Source organism: Coregonus clupeaformis, chromosome 20 (assembly GCF_020615455.1).
Source record: "Coregonus clupeaformis isolate EN_2021a chromosome 20, ASM2061545v1, whole genome shotgun sequence".
Classification (NCBI taxonomy): Eukaryota; Metazoa; Chordata; class Actinopteri; order Salmoniformes; family Salmonidae; genus Coregonus; species Coregonus clupeaformis.
The window spans coordinates 25,060,741-25,085,309 of NC_059211.1; the positions used below are offsets into that span (position 1 = coordinate 25,060,741).

At 44.7% G+C, this 24,569-nt stretch overlaps 1 protein-coding gene across 1 annotated transcript in view; it reads left to right on the forward strand.

Annotated features, from left to right (window-relative positions):
- The window catches only part of LOC121534060 (microtubule-associated serine/threonine-protein kinase 2-like), a 248,356-nt gene that overhangs the window by 55,339 nt on the left and 168,448 nt on the right, over positions 1-24,569 (forward strand). The window contains exons 2-3 of the mRNA XM_041840495.2: positions 12,987-13,128; positions 13,273-13,418. Coding sequence (XP_041696429.2) covers positions 12,987-13,128; positions 13,273-13,418 — 288 coding nt within the window. The remainder of the gene's footprint in view (positions 1-12,986; positions 13,129-13,272; positions 13,419-24,569) is intronic.

The following is a 24,569-nucleotide window of genomic DNA, read 5'->3' on the forward strand; positions in this document are numbered from 1 at the left end:
ACCTGGCGGTTTCAACCAAAAATCTCTAATTTGGACTCAACCAAAGGACAAATTTCCACCAGTCTAATGTCCATTACTCGTATTTCTTGGCCCAAGTAGGTCTCATCTTCTTATTGGTGTCCTTTAGTAGTGGTTTCTTTGCAGCAATTCAACCATGAAGGCCTGATTCACAAAGTCCCCTCTGAACAGTTGATGTTGAGATGTGTCTGTTGAACTCTGTGAATCATTTATTTGGGCTGCAATTTCTGAGGCTGGTAACTCTAATGAACTTATCCTCTGCAGCAGAGGTAACTCTGGGTCTTCCATTCCTGTGGCGGTCCTCATGAGAGCCAGTTTCATCATAGTGCTTGATGGTTTTTGCGACTGCACTTCAAGAAACTTTCAAAGTTCTTGAAATGTTCCAGATTGACTGACCTTCATGTCTTAAAGTAATGATGGACTGTTGTTTCTCTTTGCTTATTTGAGCAGTTCTTGCCATAATATGGACTTGGTCTTTTACCAAATAGGGCTGTCTTCTGTATACCCCGCTACCTTGTCACAACACAACTGATTGGCTCAAATGCATTAAGAAGGAAAGAAATTCCACAAATTAACTTTTAAGAAGGCACACCTGTTAATTGAAATACATACCAGGTGACTACCTCATGAAGCTGGTTGAGAGAATGCCAAGAGTGTGCAAAGCTGTCATCAAGGCAAAGGGTGGCTATTTTAAGAATATCAAATATCAAATATATTTTGATTTGTTTAACACTTTTTTGGTTATTACATGACTCCATATGTGTTATTTAATAGTTTTGATTTCTTCACTATTATTCTACAATGTAAAAAAAATAAAAAATAAAGAAAAACCCTTGTGTGTAGGTTTGTCCAAACTTTTGACTGGTAGTATATATATATATATATATATATGTCTACCCCCGCACCTCCCCTCCACCCCCCACCTCCCTGTTGACAGATGTGATGGATTTTAGATGTGCACATTGCATTATGGGGGGCCCTCTGAGCCTGTGGACACACGACAGAAGATGAATGTTGGGCAAATAAATAAAATACCATGACGCCCATAGGACCACAGAGAATGGAGTGGGAGGAGAGGAGGAGGAGGGAACCCCATTTAAAGAGAGACTGTTTTCCCGTCCTCTTCCATGTCAGTGATGGAATAGTGTTGTCCCCACCCCCCGCCATCCTCTCTGCTGGCCTTGCCCTCTATCTCATTATGCAGAATGTATGATAATGAAGGGGACTGTCCTCTCAGCTGATGGATCTCAGCCCCATGGTGATGTATTTTGCCTCCCTGTTTGGGGTGTTACAGCAAAATGTGTCCCCCTAGGTTGATATGCCGATTCCCTCCGCATAACAACAGTATCTCTCTAACGAGGCTTGTATAGGCCTACCTGGGTAATGAGTCAACTGTCTCAGCCTAAGTAGGTGTGACATTTACATTTACGTCATTTAGCAGACACTCTTATCCAGAGCGATTTACAAATTGGACGGGACATTAGTGTGCGATAACTTTAGTGGAATGAGAATGAACTCTAGGCTGGCTGGGAGAGGCTGATGAATGTAGAGGCAGGTTTATACAAATTTAATATACAGAAGATATTCAGCCTCACAAAGTCTATGATCTCTACAATCCATGGCTGTTACGTACTGCAGTCAGTGGTCAACAGAAACCTTTGGCTTGAGACACCGCAGGCTTCAAAGCCACCAGTTCTGATTTAATAATTTGCAGTGTGTATAAACTACAAAAAAATTGATTTATTACTGTGTAATCACTATGCAAACACAGACCCAGCGCTGTACTGTTGCAGCCACCTGCTCCCTCTAACAACAGTTACACAGTAAAGAAGATGAATGGAGATAACGGGACAGGACGGGACGGGACGGTTAGACTAGAGAGTCATTAGTTGTTAGTGTTTTGATGTTGTTGTCTCCATTGTGATGTTCCGACAGAGCAGATGAGCCACACCAGGGGAACGTTAGCTGTTCTGTTGAAGACAGTATGATGACACGTAGCAGATGGCTGGTAAAGATACCATTATTGTTGGTAGAACAAACAATGATGAGGTCTTCACCCTGCTCCTACCTAGTCCTCTCACTCCAGCATGGCCAAATGCATTAATATCCACGCTAGCATGCACTGTACATGTCAATACATCACCCGGCATAGTAAGTTGCTAGGCTGCTAGTAGTAGCCTATAGATGTGTAGAACTACTACTGAGCCTGCAACACATGCTATCAGATGCACTATTGGAAATCACAAAAAGCAGGCATGCTAACGTTAGCAACCACAGGGCTTGACATTAACTTTTTTAGCCAATTGTCCTTGGACAAGTAGGACTGATTTTTTTTTTTTTTTTTTTTATTGTTCAAAAGCTGAAGTCACCTGTCCCAACAACAACAAAAAGGTCGGTAACACCATCGGCCAAAAGGTTGACTGAAAATAGTACAGGGAGGGATCTGAAATAATGCTAGACACGATGTTATCGCCCCCTTAACGGCCATCCAAAATAATGTAATAAAATAAAAATTATTGCAACGCATTTAGCTGGGAGGGACGATAGGAATCTTGACAAAATATATTTAGTGCAGTCAAATATTTTGGAATAGCCGTTTCCACTCTGGTGGAGCTGTGGCATGAAAGAGCTGTGTAGTAGCCTGTCTGGCTATCTGTGTGTGCCGAAGCTCGCAGATGGAGTGAGTGACGCAGTCAACGAGCCTCGCTGGCTGTGCGTCTTGTAATGGGTTGTAAATCATCATGGGCTGCAGAGCAACTCTGCTTTCCTCAGAACTGGAATCATTATGAACTGATTCAAATGTTTTCCCCTCATCCTCCTCTCTTATTGGCCTAGGCTACTAAATGCGTTGTAGGTAGGTTGCACATTGCTAGAATAATATGGAAATAGGCCTAGGCCAACTACGCATTTCTTTCATAAGCTTTCCTCAGCTGAGGAACAGTTTTTGACACCTCATTTGATTTCTCCATCTTGGTGTTGTTTGCAAAAATATTTGTCATTCAAAATAAATGTGTGAATGAGAATAGCATAGACTCCGACTTTCATAATTATTCCCATTTTAAAGCTGTAACTTTAAGACAAACACTTAATTAGAATATTTTGGAAAATACTCTTCATAACTTGCATTTCTTTAGTGCCTTGTTGCAAAAAGGATGCATGTTTTGAAATATGTTTATTCAGTACAGGCTTCCTTCTTTTCACTCTGTCAATTAGGTTAGTGATGTGGAGTAACAGCAATGTTGTTGATCCATCCTCAGTTTTTCTCACAAAGACCAGGGAGCCATTGGAAAACCTCCCTGGTCTTTGTGGTTGAATCTGTGTTTTGAAGTTCACTGCTCGAATGAGGGACCTTACAGATAATTGTATGTGTGTGGTAAAGAGATGAGGTGGTCATTAAAAAATCATGTAAAACACTATTATTGCACACAGAGTCCATGCAACTTATTATGTGACTTGTTAAGCAAATTTTTACTCCCCAACTTATTTAGGCTTGCCGTAACAAAAGGATGAATACTTATTGACTCGAGACATTTCAGCTTTTCATTTTTTATTAATTTGTAAAAATGTCTAAAAACATAATTCCACTTTGACATTATGGGGTATTATTTGTATGCCAGTGACAAAAAAAATGTCACTGGCCTAAAAAATGTCACTGGTCACTGGCCTAAATTCTGGCTGTAACACAACAAAATTTGGAAAAAGTCAACTGATGTAAATACTTTCTGAAGGCACTGTAAATCATCTACAGTGGGGAGAACAAGTATTTGATACACTGCCGATTTTGCAGGTTTTCCTACTTACAAAGCATGTAGAGGTCTGTAATTTTTATCATAGGTACACTTCAACTGTGAGAGACGGAATCTAAAACAAAAATCCAGAAAATCACATTGTATGATTTTTAAGTAATTAATTTGCATTTTATTGGATGACATAAGTATTTGATCACCTACCAACCAGTAAGAATTCCGGCTCTCACAGACCTGTTAGTTTTTCTTTAAGAAGCCCTCCTGTTCTCCACTCATTACCTGTATTAACTGCACCTGTTTGAACTCGTTACCTGTATAAAAGACACCTGTCCACACACTCAATCAAACAGACTCCAACCTCTCCACAATGGCCAAGACCAGAGAGCTGTGTAAGGACATCAGGGATGAAATTGTAGACCTGCACAAGGCTGGGATGGGCTACAGGACAATAGGCAAGCAGCTTGGTGAGAAGGCAACAACTGCTGGCACAATTATTAGAAAATGGATGAAGTTCAAGATGACGGTCAATCACCCTCGGTCTGGGGCTCCATGCAAGATCTCACCTCGTGGGGCATCAATGATCATGAGGAAGGTGAGGGATCAGCCCAGAACTACACGGCAGGACCTGGTCAATGACCTGAAGAGAGCTGGGACCACAGTCTCAAAGAAAACCATGAATAACACACTACGCCGTCATGGATTAAAATCCTGCAGCGCACGCAAGGTCCCCCTGCTCAAGCCAGCGCATGTCCAGGCCCGTCTGAAGTTTGCCAATGACCATCTGGATGATCCAGAGGAGGAATGGGAGAAGGTCATGTGGTCTGATGAGACAAAAATATAGTTTTTTGGTCTGAACTCCACTTGCCGTGTTTGGAGGAAGAAGAAGGATGAGTACAACCCCAAGAACACCATCCCAACCGTGAAGCATGGAGGTGGAAACATCATTCTTTGGGGATACTTTTCTGCAAAGGGGACAGGACGACTGCACTGTATTGAGGGGAGGATGGATGGGGCCATGTATCGCAAGATCTTGGCCAACAACCTCCTTCCCTCAGTAAGAGCATTGAAGATGGGTCGTGGCTGGGTCTTCCAGCATGACAACGACCTGAAACACACAGCCAGGGCAACTAAGGAGTGGCTCCGTAAGAAGTATCTCAAGGTCCTGGAGTGGCCTAGCCAGTCTCCAGACCTGAAACCAATAGAAAATCTTTGGAGGGAGCTGAAAGTCCGTATTGCCCAGCGACAGCCCCGAAACCTGAAGGATCTGGAGAAGGTCTGTATGGAGGAGTGGGCCAAAATCCCTGCTGCAGTGTGTGCAAACCTGGTCAAGACCTACAGGAAACGTATGATCTCTGTAATTGCAAACAAAGGTTTCTGTACCAAATATTAAGTTCTGCTTTTCTGATGTATCAAATACTTATGTCATGCAATAAAATGCAAATTAATTACTTAAAAATCATACAATGTGATTTTCTGGATTTTTGCTTTAGATTCCGTCTCTCACAGTTGAAGTGTACCTATGATAAAAATTACAGACCTCTACATGCTTTGTAAGTAGGAAAACCTGCAAAATCGGCAGTGTATCAAATACTTGTTCTCCCCACTGTATATATATCTACAGAAATAAGACCGATCCTGCTTCTGTTGCCTGTTTTGAGTGTTTGTTTAATAGCCTACTGATTCTGTGAGTTCCAAGCCTCACGGAACCACGTTGGATAAACAATTTAACACATTTGGCTGTTTTTAATCTTTGCTATGCTTTAATAAAGTCTTCACACTTTTTTTTCCCGTTAGACCAGCCTCTGGTATCATTTATAATTGATTTAGTGTTGGTTACACTTCTAAATTGTCTGACATTTTTCATTTATAATAATAATAATAACCCTCATTTTTCCTTTATATTTTTCTTATTGTTATTATTGCTATTATTATGATCATCATTTATAATAATAAGTAATGTCATTATCATTAGTAGGCTAAGTATAGCAGCCTTGTATAACCACCATCGAGCTGTAGGCCTAAGAGCGCATCCTGTTTAGTCTTAATACCGTAACTTACTTAGGCCTATATTTCAATACTGTTATAGGCTACTGTATCAATCAATCATTTATTTGTTCAAGTCATCACACAGTATATGAGTCATTCATGATTTGAAATGCAATCAAGCATTTTAGTTTAAAATAAAATAACAAAGCGACCAGTGAATAATTAGCGTAAACAATAAATCGGCCTAAACCGTTCCATTTCGGAAAATTGCATTCACGAATGAATGCGACTGTTTTTAGTCTTAGCTGTAATAAAGGCTTTACAAAAAAAATCACAAAAACGTTACAGCAGACTCTCTGGTACGCTTATAATTTACTTAGTGTTGTTTACATTGTTCCAAACGGTCAGAAAAATATATTGTAATCTAATGCTATACGTCAGGCCCTATTGGTTACGTGCATGCAATGCATACATGTGTCACGTAAAGAGAGCAAGGGTTGAGGGAATAGGGAATGTTTTTCTAAACAAATTAGGGGTTTTGGTAATATAACTTTTCAGTCAGAAATGTCTGTAATTATGTTGCAGCTTCAGCAACACGGACAGCGCGATACACACTGTTGATGTTCTGTGGTGGTCGCTGCAGCAGGGAGGAGAGAGAGACAACGGGTGCCAGTCACAGTCATGCGCTGTCTTTTTTTTTTTTTTCACAGCGCAGCAAGTCTGAGCATGCCCGAAACAATCAAATCAATTACGGTCAGACTACCACTAGTCATTTGTGTGTTTTAATTATTTCATCAAACAGTTTGCTTAACGCATCAGACAAGCTCAGTGCATATAGTTGATTTGATTAAAACACATAGGATGTGTCTATATATGGAAAAATACATTTTTTTACATTTAGACCAATCGATTGGTCAAAAGAGCAGACGACTCTTGGTCTACCAATATATTTTTTTAGTCGGGGTAAGCCCTAATTGTGTGTATGCTAGCTATGTAGTCTGTCTTTGAATTTGAAATATTCTGTCCTTGCTGTGTGTGTGTGTGTCTGTGTGTGAGGGATTTAGCAGTCTGGGTGAGCTAGGGTGCTGACTGCCTGGCTGGCTGTGTGGTGACAACTGTGATCCATCACATCCCAGCCAGCCAGGGGCGGCCAGCGGGGATTAACAGTGCTGGGGTTGCACTTAACGCTCGCTGGAACTCTCACACTCTGGCCGTGTATAGACTTGACCGTTCATGCAGCTTTAGTATTCTGATCATAGAGTTCTGTTCATGGAATTCCGACTGCGTCATGCATCTACACCTGCATTTAAATGTGTCTACTGTGTCCACAGTGTGTCCGGATTCCCTATTACTGCTCTATATTAGAAATGCCAGTATGCATTCTACAAACGGTGGAATAGGCTAAATATGATAACACAACAACAACTGATGGCAGTAGCTAACTACTGTAGCTAACTAGACAGCTAACCTCTGTAGCTAGCAAGCAACGCTAAAGGGATTGCAAACGGATTAGCATAACTCTAGCCAAAAAAGAAATAGTTTTTCTAAATATTAGCTAGCTGGCTAGCATTTATGAGACTAGCAAACACATTCCTCACACGCTAGGAATGTATTTCCTCCAACGTTATAATGAAAAGGTGCCTCTCGGTCACAAAACACAAATTTTCTGGAGACTTGTGGGAGGATTGCTGATGATGTCGCCCACTGTATGCGCTTTCGGTAGCCTGATTGCCTCCAGACTAAGGAGAAATCCGCACACAATGCATCCCTGACCACCTTCTGAAGTGGTCAGCCAGATCTGAACACAATCAGACCACAAAGCGACCACCCGTCTTTTCAATGTGATCTTCATATTCTGGTAACAGAAGTCGCATGTAAGTGTCAAGTGTAGACACGTCCTCTCTCCATCTCCCCCTCCCCCCGTCACTCTCTTCCCCCTGTCTCTCATGTCTCTCTCTCTCTCTCTCTCTCTCTCTCTCTCTCTCTCTCTCTCTCTCTCTCTCTCTCTCTCTCTCTCTCTCTCTCTCTCTCTCTCTCTCTCTCTCTCTCTCTCTCTCTCTCTCTCTCTCTCTCTCTCTCTCTCTCTCTCTCTCTCTCTCTCTCTCTCTCTCTCTCTCTCTCTCTCTCTCTCTCTCTCTCTCTCTCTGGGGTTTGGCTGTTATAGGCTGTTTTTCTCTCTGTCCTTGTTTGTTACAGGCAGTTATGTCTCCTCCTGCCTTGGTTAGGGTTGGACTCAAAGTGACTTGGGTAATGAATGTACCATACCACAAACACTGCACACAGTATGTCATACAGAGACCACTGCAACATAAAGGGACACAAAACACTAACCTAGCGCTGTAGAGCTTGTGATCAGCCACTGTCCAATGCAGATGTGAGTCCATACTCCTTGCCTACACTTGCCTTGATGAACCTGAGTGAGAACACATCTTCCTGATCACACTCCAGGCTCATATCATAGTCTGCCTAGTAGTCCCACTGCCTAGTAGTCTCACTGCCTAGTAGTCCCACTGCCTAGTAGTCTCACTGCCTAGTAGTCCCACTGCCTAGTAGTCTCACTGCCTAGTAGTCTCACTGCCTAGTAGTCCCACTGCCTAGTAGTATCACTGCCTAGTAGTCCCACTGCCTAGTAGTCTCACTGCCTAGTAGTCCCACTGCCTAGTAGTCCCACTGCCTAGTAGTCCCACTGCCTAGTAGTATCACTGCCTAGTAGTCCCACTGCCTAGTAGTCTCACTGCCTAGTAGTCTCACTGCTCTTGCTCATTACCCATTGAGGCGGCGGGGTGTCAGCCAGGGTAAGTCAGTGTGACGGTTGGAGTGGCCCAGAGGAAACCTCAGTGGAGAAACCTCGGTGGAGAGGGCAGGAAGGAGACACTCTGCCAGGAGCCAGTGAAGAGACCACTCACTACGGAAAACATCTGGACCAGAGAAAGGGGGAGAGGAAGGAAGGAGAGAGGGAGTCATGCAACGCCACAAAGGAGTAACTTGAGCCAATCATAAAGAGCTTTCACTGGGGAGAGAGAAAAAGAGAGGGAGAAAGAAAGAGGGAAAGTTGTGTGTGCCTGTTAACACTAGCTGCTGTCGGCTACAGTACCCTCCTCTACAGGTAACTGCCAAAGTATAGGAAACAATTGTGTAAGTGAGGGATACAAAGTATATTGAAAGCAGGTGCTTCCACACAGGTGTGGTTCCTGAGTTAATTAAGCAATTAACAAACCATTATGCTTAGGGTCATGTATAAAAATGGGCCAGTTGCCCATTATTTTGGCTACCATGACTAGAAGAAGAGATCTCAGTGACTTTGAAAGAGGTGTCTCAAAGGAGCACAGGGGGTTTAAAGGGTGTGTGTGTCTCAGTCACCAGATCTCAACCCAATTGAACACTTATGGGAGATTCTGGAACAGCGCCTGAGACCACGCTTTCCACAACCATTAACAAAACCCCAAATGATGGAATTTCTCGTGGAAGAACTCCTATAGAGTTCCAGACACTTGTAGAATCTATGCCAAGGTGCATTGAAGCTGTTCTGGCGGCTCGTGGTTGCTCAACGCCCTATTAAGACACTATGTTGGTATTTCCTTTATTTTATCTGTTACCTGTATGTGAGCATTTTACTGCTTTATTTTTCCTCAACATCTCAAGCCTGACACATTTATGTGTAACTCTGCCACCTAGGTGTGAAGGAGCGAAGTTCAGTGGTGGAGGCACTGTACATGAAGCTCTCCTCCCCTCCTCCTGTGCCTGCCTGCTTGTCTGTCTGTTTCACCACAGCCCAAACTGATTATCATCCCAAAGCCTTACTCTATCTTCAGTCACTGCCCCTGCCCCCCTTCCTCTGGTCCTCTCTGGTTCTCGTCTGACTGTCACGACCTGACCAGTGCCTAGCCTGCTGTCTGGGCTGGGGCTCGATGGTTGGACTGATATGCTGCACTAGGGGGAATGCACTGACGGTCATTGATCAAATATAGAGGAATGCAGTATTACTGAACAGGGAGTCCTGCTCTGATTCTGCCCCAACATGCACAAGGAAATGTTACTTAGACTGACGATGTTTCATAATGTGCCTTTGTTTGTTGTGAATTACGAAGGCCATACAATAGCTTATTGTTGGAGTCATAGATAGACACAGATTGAGCTAATGAATGGTGGGTCTCTGTGTTTTTTTTTTTTTACAGATGTTTACACATTCCTGTGTGTGATGCATCTGCATTCCTCTGGGTTTCTCTGTGAGTGCTAGGTTTAGAGCCTGACCGATATGGGATTTTTTGGTCTGATACTGATTTAAGGGACGCAAAAGTCTTGTTTTTTAGAGGTGGAAGAAAAACCAGACTTTTTTTTACACAAATTGTGCTCCAAAGGATTAACAGGTACTCTAAATCAATGGTCACCAACCTTTTCTGAGTCAAGATCACTTTCTGAGTCAAAATGCAAGCCGAGATCTTTTTTGAAAACATAAGCCTGTGCACCATTCACCAATTAAAAAAGAGTGCTGTAGCATATTGGCTATGCTTGAATTGCCCTACCAATTTTGTTATTCTCAGACCATTTAGAAATTATATTTAAAAAATGTAGGTGTATGATCGTACTGGTAATAGATCATTTGTTGTATTACTTGTGAGGCACAGCTGAGTGAGCATTATCTATCTATCTATCTATCTATCTATCTATCTATCTATCTATCTATCTATCTATCTATCTATCTATCTATCTATCTATCTATCTATCTATCTATCTATCTATCTATCTATCTATCTATCTATCTATCTATCTATCTATCTATCTATCTATCTTTGAGCTCAAGTGCATCCTGTTTCCATTGATCATCCTTGAGATGTTTCTACAACTTATTTGGAGTCCACCTGTGGTAAATACAAATGATTGGACATGATTTGGAAAGGCACACCTGTCTATATAAGGTCACACAGTTGACAGTGCATGTCAGAGCAAAAACCAAGCCATGAGGTCGAAGGAATTGTCCATAGAGCTCCAAAACAGGATTGTGTCAAGGCACAGATCTGGGAAAGGGTACCAAAAAATGTCTGCAGCATTGAAGGTCCCTAAGAACACAGTGGCCTCATTCATTCTTAAATGGAAGAAGTTTGGAACCAAAAATACTATTCCTAGAGCTGGCTGCCTGGCCAAACTGAGCAATCAGGGGAGAAGGGCCTTGGTCAGGGAGGTGACCAAGAATCTGATGGTCACTCTGACAGAGCTCTAGAGTTCCTCTGTTGAGATGGGAGAACCTTCCAGAAGGACAACCATCTTTGCAGCACTCCACCAATCAGGCCTTTATGGTAGAGTGACCAGACGGAAGCCACTCCTCAGTAAAAGGCACATGACAGCCCGCTTGGATGTTGCCAAAAGGCACCTAAAGAAACTCAGACCATGAGAAACAATATTCTCTGGTCTGATGAAACCAAGATTGAACTCTTTGGCCTGAATGCCAAGCATCCCGTCTGGAGGAAACCTGGCACCATCCCTATGGTGAAGCATGGTGGTGGCAGCATCATGCTGTGGGGATGTTTTTCAGCGGCAGGGACTGGGAGACTAGTCAGGATCGAGGCAAAGATTAACGGAGCAAAGTACAGAGAGATCCTTGATGAAAACCTACTCCAGAGCGCTCAGGACCTCAACCAGCTAATTATTAGAATCAGGTGCACTAGATTAGGGTTGAAGTGAACATCTACGGGATGGTAGCTGTCCATGAACAGGGTTGTAGAGCCCTGCTTTTTTGCAACCTCACAATGAGAGTACGTTATGACAAGTACAAGCTAGCTGTTCATTACGACAATGTTTTCTTACAGAAACCATATGTACATTACACTGTTATTCAATAAAAAAATTATTGGCTATACATTTCAACTGCAAATGGCATGCGCTGATGACTGAAAACGTTTAAGCAGGCAAATGCTTGCCGCACTGGTTTTAGTCACACATTAGCTACTTATCTCATCTTGAATGCAAGCACATGGCTTGAATGATAGATCTGCGCCAACTGTCTTGCTTTTTGAAGATTGCATATTTCGGAAAACAAACTAAATAAGCCCACTGAGGGGTGGTGGTCTGACATGCCAGATGTTTCTGGAACACTCCTCCTTATGACGCCAGGGGTTGGTCTGGTGGCTGGGGAGAGGAAGTGACCTCAGCCAAGCCAGGTTTCCACGGTGACGGATGTTTCCGAGGCCTTCGAAGCAAAACAAATAGGCCTGACTCATCTAACTGGCTGTACATCACATCCTCCATGTGCCTCTCTGGTGTTCTCCGTTGGAAATGGTCTCAACAGAGAAAAATCAATATCTAATTTCAGGAACTGTCCACCCTTTAAAACTGATTTAAAATCAGATCTTCCTGTGTGTGTGCTTTAAATCTGTGTCTGATCAGTGTTTTATGGGATGTGTGTGTAGTGGTGCTGTTAGCAGGGGCTCCAGTGTCTGTGTTTTTCTCTGCACTCGATGGCTTTGCTGTGGCCAGGGACCTCCAGGGGCCATTTACTGACTGACGGGTTTGGTTGGACAAGGGCCTCCAGGGGCAAATTCAGGGGCCTTCTCACAAATCACGAGCCAATACTGACTGACTGACTGGCTGGGGTTTGGTTGGCTTTGCTGTGGCGTGACTTCACTGTTGAATGGCTACAGAGATGGATACTCACGTGTTCTGTGGTCCAGTGGACTGGGACAGCTTACTTTACTTGTTGGGATTGGAGATGAGTGTTTTTAATGGGACTGTCTGTTGTTCTCTTCTTCCTCTCTCTCCTTTTCCTCCCTGGCTCTCTCTCTCTCTCTCTCTCTCTCTCTCTCTCTCTCTCTCTCTCTCTCTCTCTCTCTCTCTCTCTCTCTCTCTCTCTCTCTCTCTCTCTCTCTCTCTCTCTCTCTCTCTCACTCCGTCTCTCTCTCTCTCTCTCTCTCTCTCCTCCGTCACTCGCTCTCTCTCGCACTCTTGCTCTCTCTTTCTCTCCGTCACTCGCTCTCTCTATCTCCGTCACTCTCTCTCTTTCTTTCTCTCTATTTCCCTCTCTCTCTCCCTCTCCCTCTCTCCTTTCCCTCCCCATCCCTCTCTCTCTCCTACTCTACCCCTCTCTCTATCTCTCTCTCTCTCTCTCTCTCTCTCTCCTTTCCCTCCTGCCTCTCTCTCTCTCTCTCTCTCTCTCCTGCCTCTCCCTCTTTTTCCCTTTGCTCTTCTCTCCATCCTCCCTCTCTCTCCCCCTCTCTCCCTTCCCTTCCGTCTCTCTCTCTGTAGAAGGAGTTTGCTGCGCCTCCTCCCCTGTTGTTCAGGAAGTTGAGTAACCCTGACCTGTCCCCCGCCACCAACAAGGCCAAACTACACCGACAGCTCAGCCAGGATGACGGCCGCGCTCGCCGTAGCAGCATGGCTATGACCGGTAAGAGAGAGACACACACACACACACACACACACACACACACACACACACACACACACAGTTGAGCTGTTGTTCAATATTTGAGACTGGTTGTCTTGTTCTCTCTCCCCCCACCCCACCCCCCCCCCCACCCCACCCCACTAGGTAAGCAACTCCTGCCCCTGTCCAGCAGTATGCAGGGTGGGGTGAGTCAGCTAGCCTGGCAGCCTCCTGGAGAACCCCCCAACAACCTGGTCCGCATGAGGAGCCAGTCCCTGGGCCAGTCTGCACCATCACTCACTGCAGGACTGGTGTGTACACTACTACTTCTACTGCACAGACACACACACACAGACACACACACACACAGACACACACACACACACACACACACACACACACACACACACACACACGCAACAGACACACACACACACATTTAACAGACACACACACACGCAAACTATAGCAGCGATGACTGAATTCATCATCCCTATTCATTCCTAGAGACACACAGTGATGACCTACTAACTCAATTATTCCTCGTTTATCCCCCGTCCCAATAAATCCAATATGGATGAACCTTTCTATTAATCATCAGTATTTTATAGCCTATCCATTTGATTGCTCCGTCTATAGTGGACAGCTCCATCCATCTAGCCAGGCAGTACACGGTGCTGTCCAGTATTGATTGCCCTTCTATACAGAGAGCTGCAGCAGGCAGGCAAGCAGACTGGCAGACTGGCAGACTGGCAGACTGGCAGGCAACTGCAGGCAAGCAGACTGGCAGACTGGCAGACTGGCAGACTGGCAGGCAGGCAGACTGGCAGACTGGCAGACTGGCAGGCAGGCAGGCAGGCAGGCAGGCAGGCAGACTGGCAGACTGGCAGGCAGGCAGGCAGAGACTGATGAGTCAGGCTGTCTCTGTATCCACCAGTCAGGAGCTGGCTGATCTGCTCTGCCCTCACTGACACCCACTCAGTACACACAAACACTGTCTGTCTGCCAGTACAGCACACTGAGAGCTGCACACTGAGAGCTACACACTGTGTCTTCCCCTACAGTTGTGTGTGTTGCATCTATAGACTGGATGGTTGTAACAAGCTATCGCAGCACTATGGCGACACCTACTGGATGTGGATGGAAGTGCGGGTACATTACTGTGCTCCATAAAATACTGTCTTCAGCTGTTCAATGTACCAGTAGAGGGCAGTATTATCAAATCTGAGTTCTCAGCTTTGGGTAGTGCTGGCAGTATACTGTACTACGGACAGTGTATTATACCATGTTTTTTGAGAGACCCACATTCTTAGCTTTCATTCTACACACCCACAGCTTGGCCTATAGCAAGCTGGTTCACAGTAACATTACAGGGTGAATGAGAGGCCAGGGAAAGTTCTAGGTTTCGTCAAAACAAGGAATTTAAAATGTTAACATTTTTTACACATTTTTAGTCATTTAGCAGACGCTCTTATCCAGAGCGACTTACAGTTAGTGAGTGCATACATTTTCATAAGTAGCTAATGACCGACCGACACAAATACCAACTAATGGTGTGATTGTATGAATCAGTCTGTGACAGGATGACAGTGATAACATAAGGAGCTGTGTTGTCACGTCTCACTTAGAAGGTGTTTATCAGATTAGTAAAACTTCAAATCAAATCAAATGTTATTGGCCACATGCGCCGAATACAACAGGTGCAGACATTACAGTGAAATGCTTACTTACAGCCCTTAACCAACAGTGCATTTATTTTTAACAAAAATGTAAAAATAAAACAACAACAAAAAAAGTGTTGAAAAAAAGAGCAGATGTAAAATAAAATAACAGTAGGGAGGCTATATATACAGGGGGGTACCGGTGCAGAGTCAATGTGCGGGGGCACCGGCTAGTTGAGGTAGTTTAAGTAATATGTACATGTTGGGTAGATTTAAAGTGACTATGCATAAATAATTAACAGAGTAGCAGCAGCGTAAAAGGATGGGGTGGGGGGGGCAGTGCAAATAGTCCGGGTAGCCATGATTAGCTGTTCAGGAGTCTTATGGCTTGGGGGTAGAAGCTGTTGAGAAGTCTTTTGGACCTAGACTTGGCACTCCGGTACCGCTTGCCGTGCGGTAGCAGAGAGAACAGTCTATGACTAGGGTGGCTGGAGTCTTTGACAATTTTGAGGGCCTTCCTCTGACACCGCCTGTTATAGAGGTCCTGGATGGCAGGAAGCTTGGCCCCAGTGATGTACTGGGCCGTACGCACTACCCTCTGTAGTGCCTTGCGGTCGGAGGCCAAGCAGTTGCCATACCAGGCGGTGATGCAACCAGTCAGGATGCTCTCGATGGTGCATTGTGGTTTGCATGAATGACGTAATGAGAGGCCTGCAAACAGCATTTCCCCCCACTGACTTTTTGAAAGTATCCACAGCTATTGCGTAATGCAGCGATTTCTAAACTGAAAATATGACCTGCAGAGCTATTTTAGACAAGCAAATAATGATAGGTTATTATATTTCTCATTGGCCAGTTTTATTAAAGTTTCCCTCTGCTTGACAGCAGACCCCGCCCCCCTTCCCTTCTCTCCTGGTTTGACCCCGCCCCCTTCCCATCTCTCCTGGTTTGACCCCACCCCCCTTCCCTTCTATCCTGGTTTGACCCCGCCCCCCTTCCCTTCTCTCCTGGTTTGACCCCGCCTCCCCTCCCCTTCTCCCCTGGTTTATCTTCTAGCATAAATACAGCAGCTAGCTACACAAAGGCTCTCTTAGACTAACTCCTCAGTAATAGGCTGGTCTAGCTGTATGGTCCAACACACAGCTTCCAGTAAACAACAACCACTTTTATTTATCATTTTCCTATCAGCTGTGTGGCATACCTCCTGTCTGTCTGTCTGTCTCTGTCTGTCTCTGTCTGTTTGTGTGTTTCTGTCTGTTTCTGTGGTCTGTCTGTCAGTCAGTCTGGTGTGCTAAAGAGGAGTTTAAATCTGTTATATATTTTAATGACATTAGTTATTCAGTTTCAGTAAATATGCCTATTGGTGAAACACCTGAACCCCTCTTCTCCTGTACTGTAGCTAATGACTATGAGATCGATGCCACCTAATGCCAGAATGGCCCATTTAATATACTGTCAGCCTGAAGTCATAGTCACCATTGCGCAATATGGTATGTTGGTGTCTTCTCTAATGTATGCATTGGCACCCTGCTGTGTTGGCTGGTGTAACAGCCGTGTTGTACCTTGTATCATGACACACACATTAACACAGTTCTTCATGGGATGTGAACATCATGTCAGGTGTTACTATCTTCACTGGGTTGGGCAGGCAATCGTTGAATTGAATACCCTCTCATACAGTACAGAGCCCTAATGGTCTCTGGTCTGGTCTGCACCCTGCAGGGAAACAACCCTAGATAGCCAGATGGTGTTTACCTATGGGATAATGGTGTTTGTGTGTGTGTGTGTGTGTGTGTGTTTCCATGAAAAATACACAATACATTACCCATAATTCCTAGAAAATCACCTGGTAACCTATCAGAGAGTGGTCTAGTGGCCATTAGAGTGTCCCCTGAGAGAGCAGCACCTGGACAGGATGAGGACTGATTTCTCTGTGGTTTTAATGTTTTTCTCTGGCACCCATCAGAACATCAAAGCTACAGCACTCGTCCCCATGCAAGGCAGTACATTTTGAGAGCATCCCTTATCAAATCAAATGTTAATTGTCACATGCGCCGAATACAACGGGTGTAGCCCTTTCCGTGAAATGCTTACTTACAAGCAGGGTAGACTAGTAGGCGAGTGACCCTGAAATCCAAAAACGTTCCTCTCATTGAATTATTAACATTGAGCTCGCCAGACGCTTGTCACGGCCGGCGAGGCTATTTATTTCTGTTTAAAACACGTCCATACGTGTTCATTGTGTTGACTCAACGCCCAGCAGCTTCCAAGTCAAGCTGAGTTTCTGTTTCCTGAGTTTAAGATGATGTGGGTATAATATCAACAGAATAATGCCAGGTTGATGAGTTAGTGAGTGTAAGCCAAGCCCAGACATTAACGCAGTGACATGTGCATGCTATTTGCATTTGTGTGGAAAGGAAAGGCTTAGCTGGAACGGGCTAGTGTTCCACCGTGGCTCTTTTTATCTCTCCCCAGCTTCATCATTAAAACACACTCAGTCTGCCACAGGAGACGAGAAGGGCCTTTTGAAACGGGAGATCATAATTCGAACATGGAAAAAACCCAGTCTGTCTGCCTTATTGTCATCGTTTTACTCACTCAGAAATTACCATTTCCTTTTCACTTGCAGATTTAAAAACCCTGTGTCTTTGGTTTGCCAAGACGGGAAAGGTCAAGTGCCTTAAAACGGGAAGGCTGTTTTCCTTTCTGAGGCGTTTTGTGTATTGATGCTTTAATGTGAGGTTTGGTGCCGTGATGGATAGGACCAGTTTAAAGACCTGAGGATGAATAGTAGACACGGGTATTAACCTCATCCTGCCATGGCTGGAACACACTCAGGAGGATGACTGACAGCTGGGATTGCGCTGGGCTGGCTGTGTGGCTGGCTGGCTGTGTGGTTGGCTGGCTGGCTGTGTGGCTGGCTGGCTGTGTGGCTGTCTGTGTTGCTGGCTTGCTGTGTGGCTGGCTGGCTGTGTGGTTGGCTGGCTGGCTGTGTGGCTGTCTGTGTTGCTGGCTGGCTGTGTGGCTGGCTGGCTGTGTGGTTGGCTGGCTGGCTGTGTGGCTGGCTGTGTGGCTGGCTGTGTGGCTGGCTGTGTGGCTGGTTGGCTGTGTGGCTGGCTGGCTGTGTGGTTGGCTGTGTGGCTGGCTGTGTGGCTGGTTGGCTGTGTGGCTGGCTGTATATACACACATACACACACACACACACACACACACACACACACACACACGCACACACACACAGAAATTGTGAAAGGGCAGATCTCTGTATTGTATTTGTAAAATGACACCCCTAAAGAAGTTAAAATGCTAGTCTATTCAAGCAAGATCAACTTAAGACTTACATAAAGGACAACTTCTTTAACTTGGACTCAATTACCTTTATTGAGGAGTTTATGAAGACTTATACCAGAATGAGCTGACTGTGCTGATGATGCTGTGTGTGAAATATACATGAGACCATGAATAATTACTGTCAATAGGAGCCTAAATGGAAATGTCTCCCAGTCCCAGGACAGAGTGACACAACTGAACATGGCAGATAACTACACGGCACGTCAGACCTGTCTGTGTGTCTCCTCTTGTCTGTCTAGGTTTGTAGGGTTTGTTTCAGCTTTAGACTGTCTGTGGGTTGTCTTATGTGTCTGCTGCTCTGCCTCTGTGTGTTGCAGTGACTGTTGTGTCCGTGTCCCCAATGGTCCTTTTGGGACTATTGCCAGAGGGCCCCGTTTGTGTGAGTGGGTCTTTCAGTCTGTCAGATGAAAACAGGCCGTTCCTTCTCCAACCTCAGCATTAAATAGCCTGGCTGGCCAAAGTCTGCTGAAGGGGAGTGATGACTCACGCTTCCCTCAAGGTTGCAGTGCCCGATCACAAAGAAAATAGATGGGAATGGAGCGAGATGGAGGGAAAAACATATCTCCTCCTTTCTGCATCTCGCTCTGTCTCTCCTTGTTTCCTTGTCTTCTAGTTGTCATGTTCATAATTCATAGCCAAAGGAGGACAGCGTGTACCTTTTAGCCCAGATAGGTGACCAAGGTGCTGTTCAGGGAATACAGGGATCCCTGTGTTTGTCTGGCCTGCCCTGAATGCTAAGCTAGCCAGCGTTGTTGGTCAGTAAAGTGAAGTGGGTCGGTGGACAGGCTGGCTTTGCATGTATTGGCGTGTGAAGTGTGTCCTTCATTGCTGCAGTGTCTTAGCTAGCTGCAGCATATCCTCTTATGTAATCTACTGCAGGAAGGCACAGAGAGATGGTAGGCTTTATAGCAGAGAGAGGGCCTGCCCTGCATGCCAAGACTGCATACCTTATCTCCTAGGGATGGGGGGGGGGGGGGATCGATATAGTTATATATCTGTATATTATTTTTGACGATATATCCTATCATTTTGACAATATTGCAATATTATTTTTGCATTCATTTGCATTTCTAAAGGCTTTCCCCCAAAAACGTCCCAATATAGATGTAGACTGCAAATCAGGCCTAACTGGCAGAATGATATCATGTTGATTTGGATCAATCGCAGGGCATTTGTTTGGCAAACTCTGCCATCACATGCAGCCTACACTGTACATTGTACAGTACAAAAACACCGCTAGCAGGTCTCTTGCTAGGTGCCCAATTGAATTAAAGGGCAACTACAAATATATTTTGGGAATTGTTCTCAGACCTCAAAAGTGTTCTCCTGATGTGGTTTAAGCATTGTTGTGGACTTAGAATGTACATTTTTGTAGTTTTTCTATAAAAAAAAGTGTGATTTATTAGTGAAAACCTGGAAAAACAGAACCAGGAAAACCATGATGAGTTCAGATTTTTTGTGGCCCCACCCGCATCAAAAAGCCAAACCAACTACTTGACATCACGCTAGTGTTATTACTAGATGGGCGTGTCATCTACTGGTTCTGTGCCATGTTTAGAATGTTCAGCACTCTTGGCACATTTCACAGTCCGGTTCTTTCTCTTCCTCTGAGATCTCAGTGGGATTTTAGAGGCTCTGTAAGAGAATGCGCCATGTAACGTCATCATCCACAGATACAGTCGACTAAAGAAAATGTTTCTGTCCATCTGTGCTCTGTGTATGATTAGGTCTACAATAACACACGCGTTCTCTCCATGAGACATTCAATTATAATATCACTAATGATCTAGGAGGTCGTGACTGTCTCCCACGGCACTTGATCTTATGATTGTCATCCATGTGTTAACCCATACCCCTATAGCATGGTCACAGTGTGTGAAAGTCCCCCTGCCCTGACCTTCACACAGAGATTAAAGATCATTATGTATTCATATATGTATACAACTGTAGGGTTGACTCAGGACTTTCCCATGGATTGCTTAGATTGTCTTCACCACTGAGACATTCCATTCATTCCCTGGTCTTTTAATCCCGAGTGGACATCACAACCCATTTCACAGCCTACTTTCACAGTCACTTTAAGACGGCCAGCTAGGGCTGCATTGCAGAGTGTTAGACCAGAGAGGTCCCTGCTTTGGTGTTGAAGTCAAAGGGAGATGGTCAAACGAAACTAGTCCTTCCTTCCTCAGTGTCCTTGTTTTAACTAAAGACTCAGCACGAGCATATCGAGCTGAGAGAAGCAATCTGATAGTTGACTGGGTAAACTAACTCCCATCTGTCAGCTTTTCACAGGAGGACCCCCACACCAGGGATTTTGAGATGAGGGCCAATATAAAGAAGTAATGTTGTTGTCTCTGAATGATTTCTGTAAGACAATCCCTTGTTTAGTCTTTAATATTGCTAGACTTGCCTATTTGGTCATTTCATTTGGCTGTGTGGATTTTGAACTGTTTTCTTAAATGAGATCCCCTGACCATCTGCTCTCTCTCCTTTCCTCTCCTCTGAGAGAGCAGACGGACGGAGAGGGGTAGAGAGAGGGCATCCTCCCCTCCTCTCCAAGCTTAACTTTTTCTCCTTACTCCGTCCGTCCTTCTCCCCTGAGTGAGTTTATTCAACCCAGAACAGATAAATATATTCATTCTGTCCATCACCGCACCCCATTCCTGCGTGTTTTTAACTACATTATGGAGAGAAGCTCCAGCCGAGGCCTTGAGAATCAGGTTGCGTCCCGAATGTTAACCTGTTCCCCTACATAGTCCACTACATTTCAACTGGGCCCATAGGGCTCTGGTCAAAAGTAGAGAATAGGGGGCCATTTTGGACGCGCACTCTGTCTCCTGAGGTGATATATTTGATCTCACTGGTGAAAATCAAAACAGTGTCTGTAACACCTCAGACTCCACAAGGGTGTTACGAGACTAAACAACCAGACACAATCTACTGATCTCCAGAGTCATACAACAACAGCAGGTTGAACCCAGGGCATTCTCTTTACCACAGAGAACAAAAGGCCTTGTTTGTATTTGAAACAAAGACAACTTGGTGCGTTTGTGTGTCATCATCCCAGTTCTTATTTACATTCACTATGCGTTGCCATTTGTCGCCTCTGTCCTGATAACTTCAGAATATTTTTCTCTCTTCATTTGTCGGAGATGTGACCTTTAGAATATTTCTCAGGGTGGCAGAACTCAAACTCTAATTGGGCGAAATGTAAGTGTTCTGTGAGCCGAGGCCCTGTGCTGCGGGTCAGCCATAACCAGTGCTGTAATTACCAGGAGCTTCTGAATATCCCTATCTCTCCTTTCCTCTCTCATCCGCCACCACTCAGTGACTTTTACCCAGGCGCTCGCTTACCACTGAAATAAGGGCCTCAGCTTACCGGCCAAGCATGGCCAAGTTAAGTAGAAAGGGGAAGAGAGAGAGACGACTTTCCACTGCTTACAGAAATGTTATTCTCCTTAATTATGTTGGCTTAAGGTTTCTTCCATCCAGGCTTTGGAAATGAATGGACAGATTTGAGCTGTTTTACTTCCACTCTGATGTTAGTCTATATTTAGTTAATTACCTGGGTCTCTGAGACGGATGTGCTCTCGATCTTCCCATCGACCCCCACTGGTGCAGTTCGCCTGCTTGACTGACTGTGTCCAGATAGCAGTTAAGATGGGTATGCAAAATTAAAGACGACTGCTTGAGATCAGTGCACATTTGGAGCAACGGGAGAAAAACAAAGCACACCATCATTCATGGCTCCAGGCAACACGTTTTTCTGAAATAATTGGTGGATGTGGCTTGTGTTTCCTTTCTTTTTTTGCTCTCTCCGTAAAGGAAATGACACAAGCACTTTCTCCTCCAGGAAAGCCATTCTGACGGTTCCGCCTTTTGAAGATGACACATTCAAATAAAGGAAAAGGGTGGAGGGGGTGCTGAAGAAGCCTCGCTGATGCCTTTAAAAAGCAACAAATCCCTTTGAAAACAGCCCATGTGGCATCGATATGAGAAACAGTTATTCTAGTGTCAAAACATACTACAAAGTGTAAATAGGATAATTTTGGTCATAAAGTCAGTCTCGTCTAAAACGGAGTTTGGAACATGCGTGCGTCACAACGGGTAAATGAAGGTTGGGTTTTGATTTGACAATGTCCATTAGCCCACTAACATGGGTGAACAGCTGCGGTGATTGTTCTCTATCCAATAGCATAGACAGTGAGACAGACCCGCCCAGCAGCTCTGACTTTGTTTAAAAATGTTTACTGCACCTAACGCCTTAGTGAAATAGGCTTCGGTGTCTACAGTGTCTCATGGGGGACAAACCTCATTAACCAAACGCCGAATCGGTCAGGAAACCAAGACCCCCAAAAAAGATTTTTCTAATGAGCAACAGAAAAACACACCTGCCAATTGGTTTGTTCAGTGGCTCTTTCCAGTCTTGTTTTTAGATGACATTAAGAGAATAATGTAGGTTTAGTAGCCTATGCCTTTCCTACCTCTTCAATATTTAGTATTATGTACAGCTGCAGTGCCACAGGATGTTCAACCAAAGTCTTTCTTTGGGATTCATCATTTTCCTAATATGAATACTTGATGTCAGTAGCATCTGATTGATTAGGTCCATATAAATAAGAATGAATAGAAACTGTTTCTCCATTCAAGTCAATGATGGCATAATGGGGGGACTGGCAGCCATTTTGAGTATATCCATGTCAGGAAGTAAAAGCAGAATGTGTACCCTTCAATCTGTGCTGTGATTTGTTGAGTCAACTCAACTGACATTAGATAAAATACATTCCATTCCATGAGCCACATCAGTTAGCATCATATGAATGAACATTCTACATTACCATGGCAATCCAGCATCAGTTGATGGAACATTCCAAAATACCATGGAAATTATTGCATCACAATACCAGGCAGCCATTGCGAGTGTACCATTTGAGTTTACCAGTCAATTGCCAGGGTTAGAGCTTCCAAGCCCGTTCTATTCATTCTTATTTCTATGATTAGGCCTACATCCACCATCACTACCTCAGCACTGACAGTAACTAACAGTTTTAACACACAGTGGCTCAGTCATTCCATCACACCCCCCCCAGCTGTTCCATAATGGCCTGTCCACTCTGAGACCATTGAACAAGGTGGTGGGTGATTACCTAGGGAGAACAGTGTTTTACTTTGCTTCTTACCTATTCATTTTCGTTTTTGCTCTCTCTCACTCTCTCTCCCCCTCCCTCCCGATCCCCTCCCCCCTCTCTCCGAGTCTTGATGTTTTCCCCTGTGGAATTCTCACCAAACATGGCCATCTATTGGCAGCGATGTTGACTGTAGAGGTCTGTGTGTGGGCACAATTTTAAGTACTATCTTTGGTAGCTAGCTAGGACTAGGAGGTTTGGCCTCAGCGTCGCTCGCATAGATAGTCGCATAATGTGCCAAAGAACCATCCATCCTGCTTCTATTTGCCATCTCTTGAAGGGCATGTTATGAAAGGCCTTTGATTTGGCGCACGTTAATGAGGAGTAGATCTCTCTATGTTTGTACAACTCTGTGATGGGCAACGGGATTCCACATTAACTAGGTATCCATTCAAGTCCTTAGGCTTTGAGAACTCTAGGACATGTAGACCTATTACATTGTGACTTTGCATATTACATTTCAAAGTGAAATTAAAAAACCTCTCCACTCTCAAAGCCTGTTGGCTTTCCGGCTAGGCTAGCTCTCTGCTTCTGTTCTGCTGTGTTCTGTGTGTTTGAAGTTGAGTGTAGAACAGAACTGAGGGCCTGGCAATGCCCTTTGGGAGGAAGGACTGAGTGTAGGAGACAGTCACACAGTCACAGTCAGGCTCACCTGCCGATAGAACATTGGGCTCCAGCATCCACATTCATCTGGTTCCAGAGGTAGAGGCTGTAACATCCATCTGGTTCCAGAGGTAGAGGCTGTAACATCCATCTGGTTCCAGAGGTAGAGGCTGTAACATCCATCTGGTTCCAGAGGTAGAGGCTGCAACATCCATCTGGTTCCAGAGGTAGAGGCTGTAACATCCATCTGGTTCCAGAGGTAGAGGCTGTAACATCCATCTGGTTCCAGAGGTAGAGGCTGCAACATCCATCTGGTTCCAGAGGTAGAGGCTGTAACATCCATCTGGTTCCAGAGGTAGAGGCTGCAACATCCATCTGGTTCCAGAGGTAGAGGCTGTAACATCCATCTGGTTCCAGAGGTAGAGGCTGCAACATCCATCTGGTTCCAGAGGTAGAGGCTGTAACATCCATCTGGTTCCAGAGGTAGAGGCTGCAACATCCATCTGGTTCCAGAGGTAGAGGCTGTAACATCCATCTGGTTCCAGAGGTAGAGGCTGCAACATCCATCTGGATCCGTGTGTGTGTGTGTGTGTGTGTGTGTGTGTGTGTGTGTGTGTGCGCGTGTGTGCGTGTGTACACCGTGCGTGTGTGTACCGTGCGT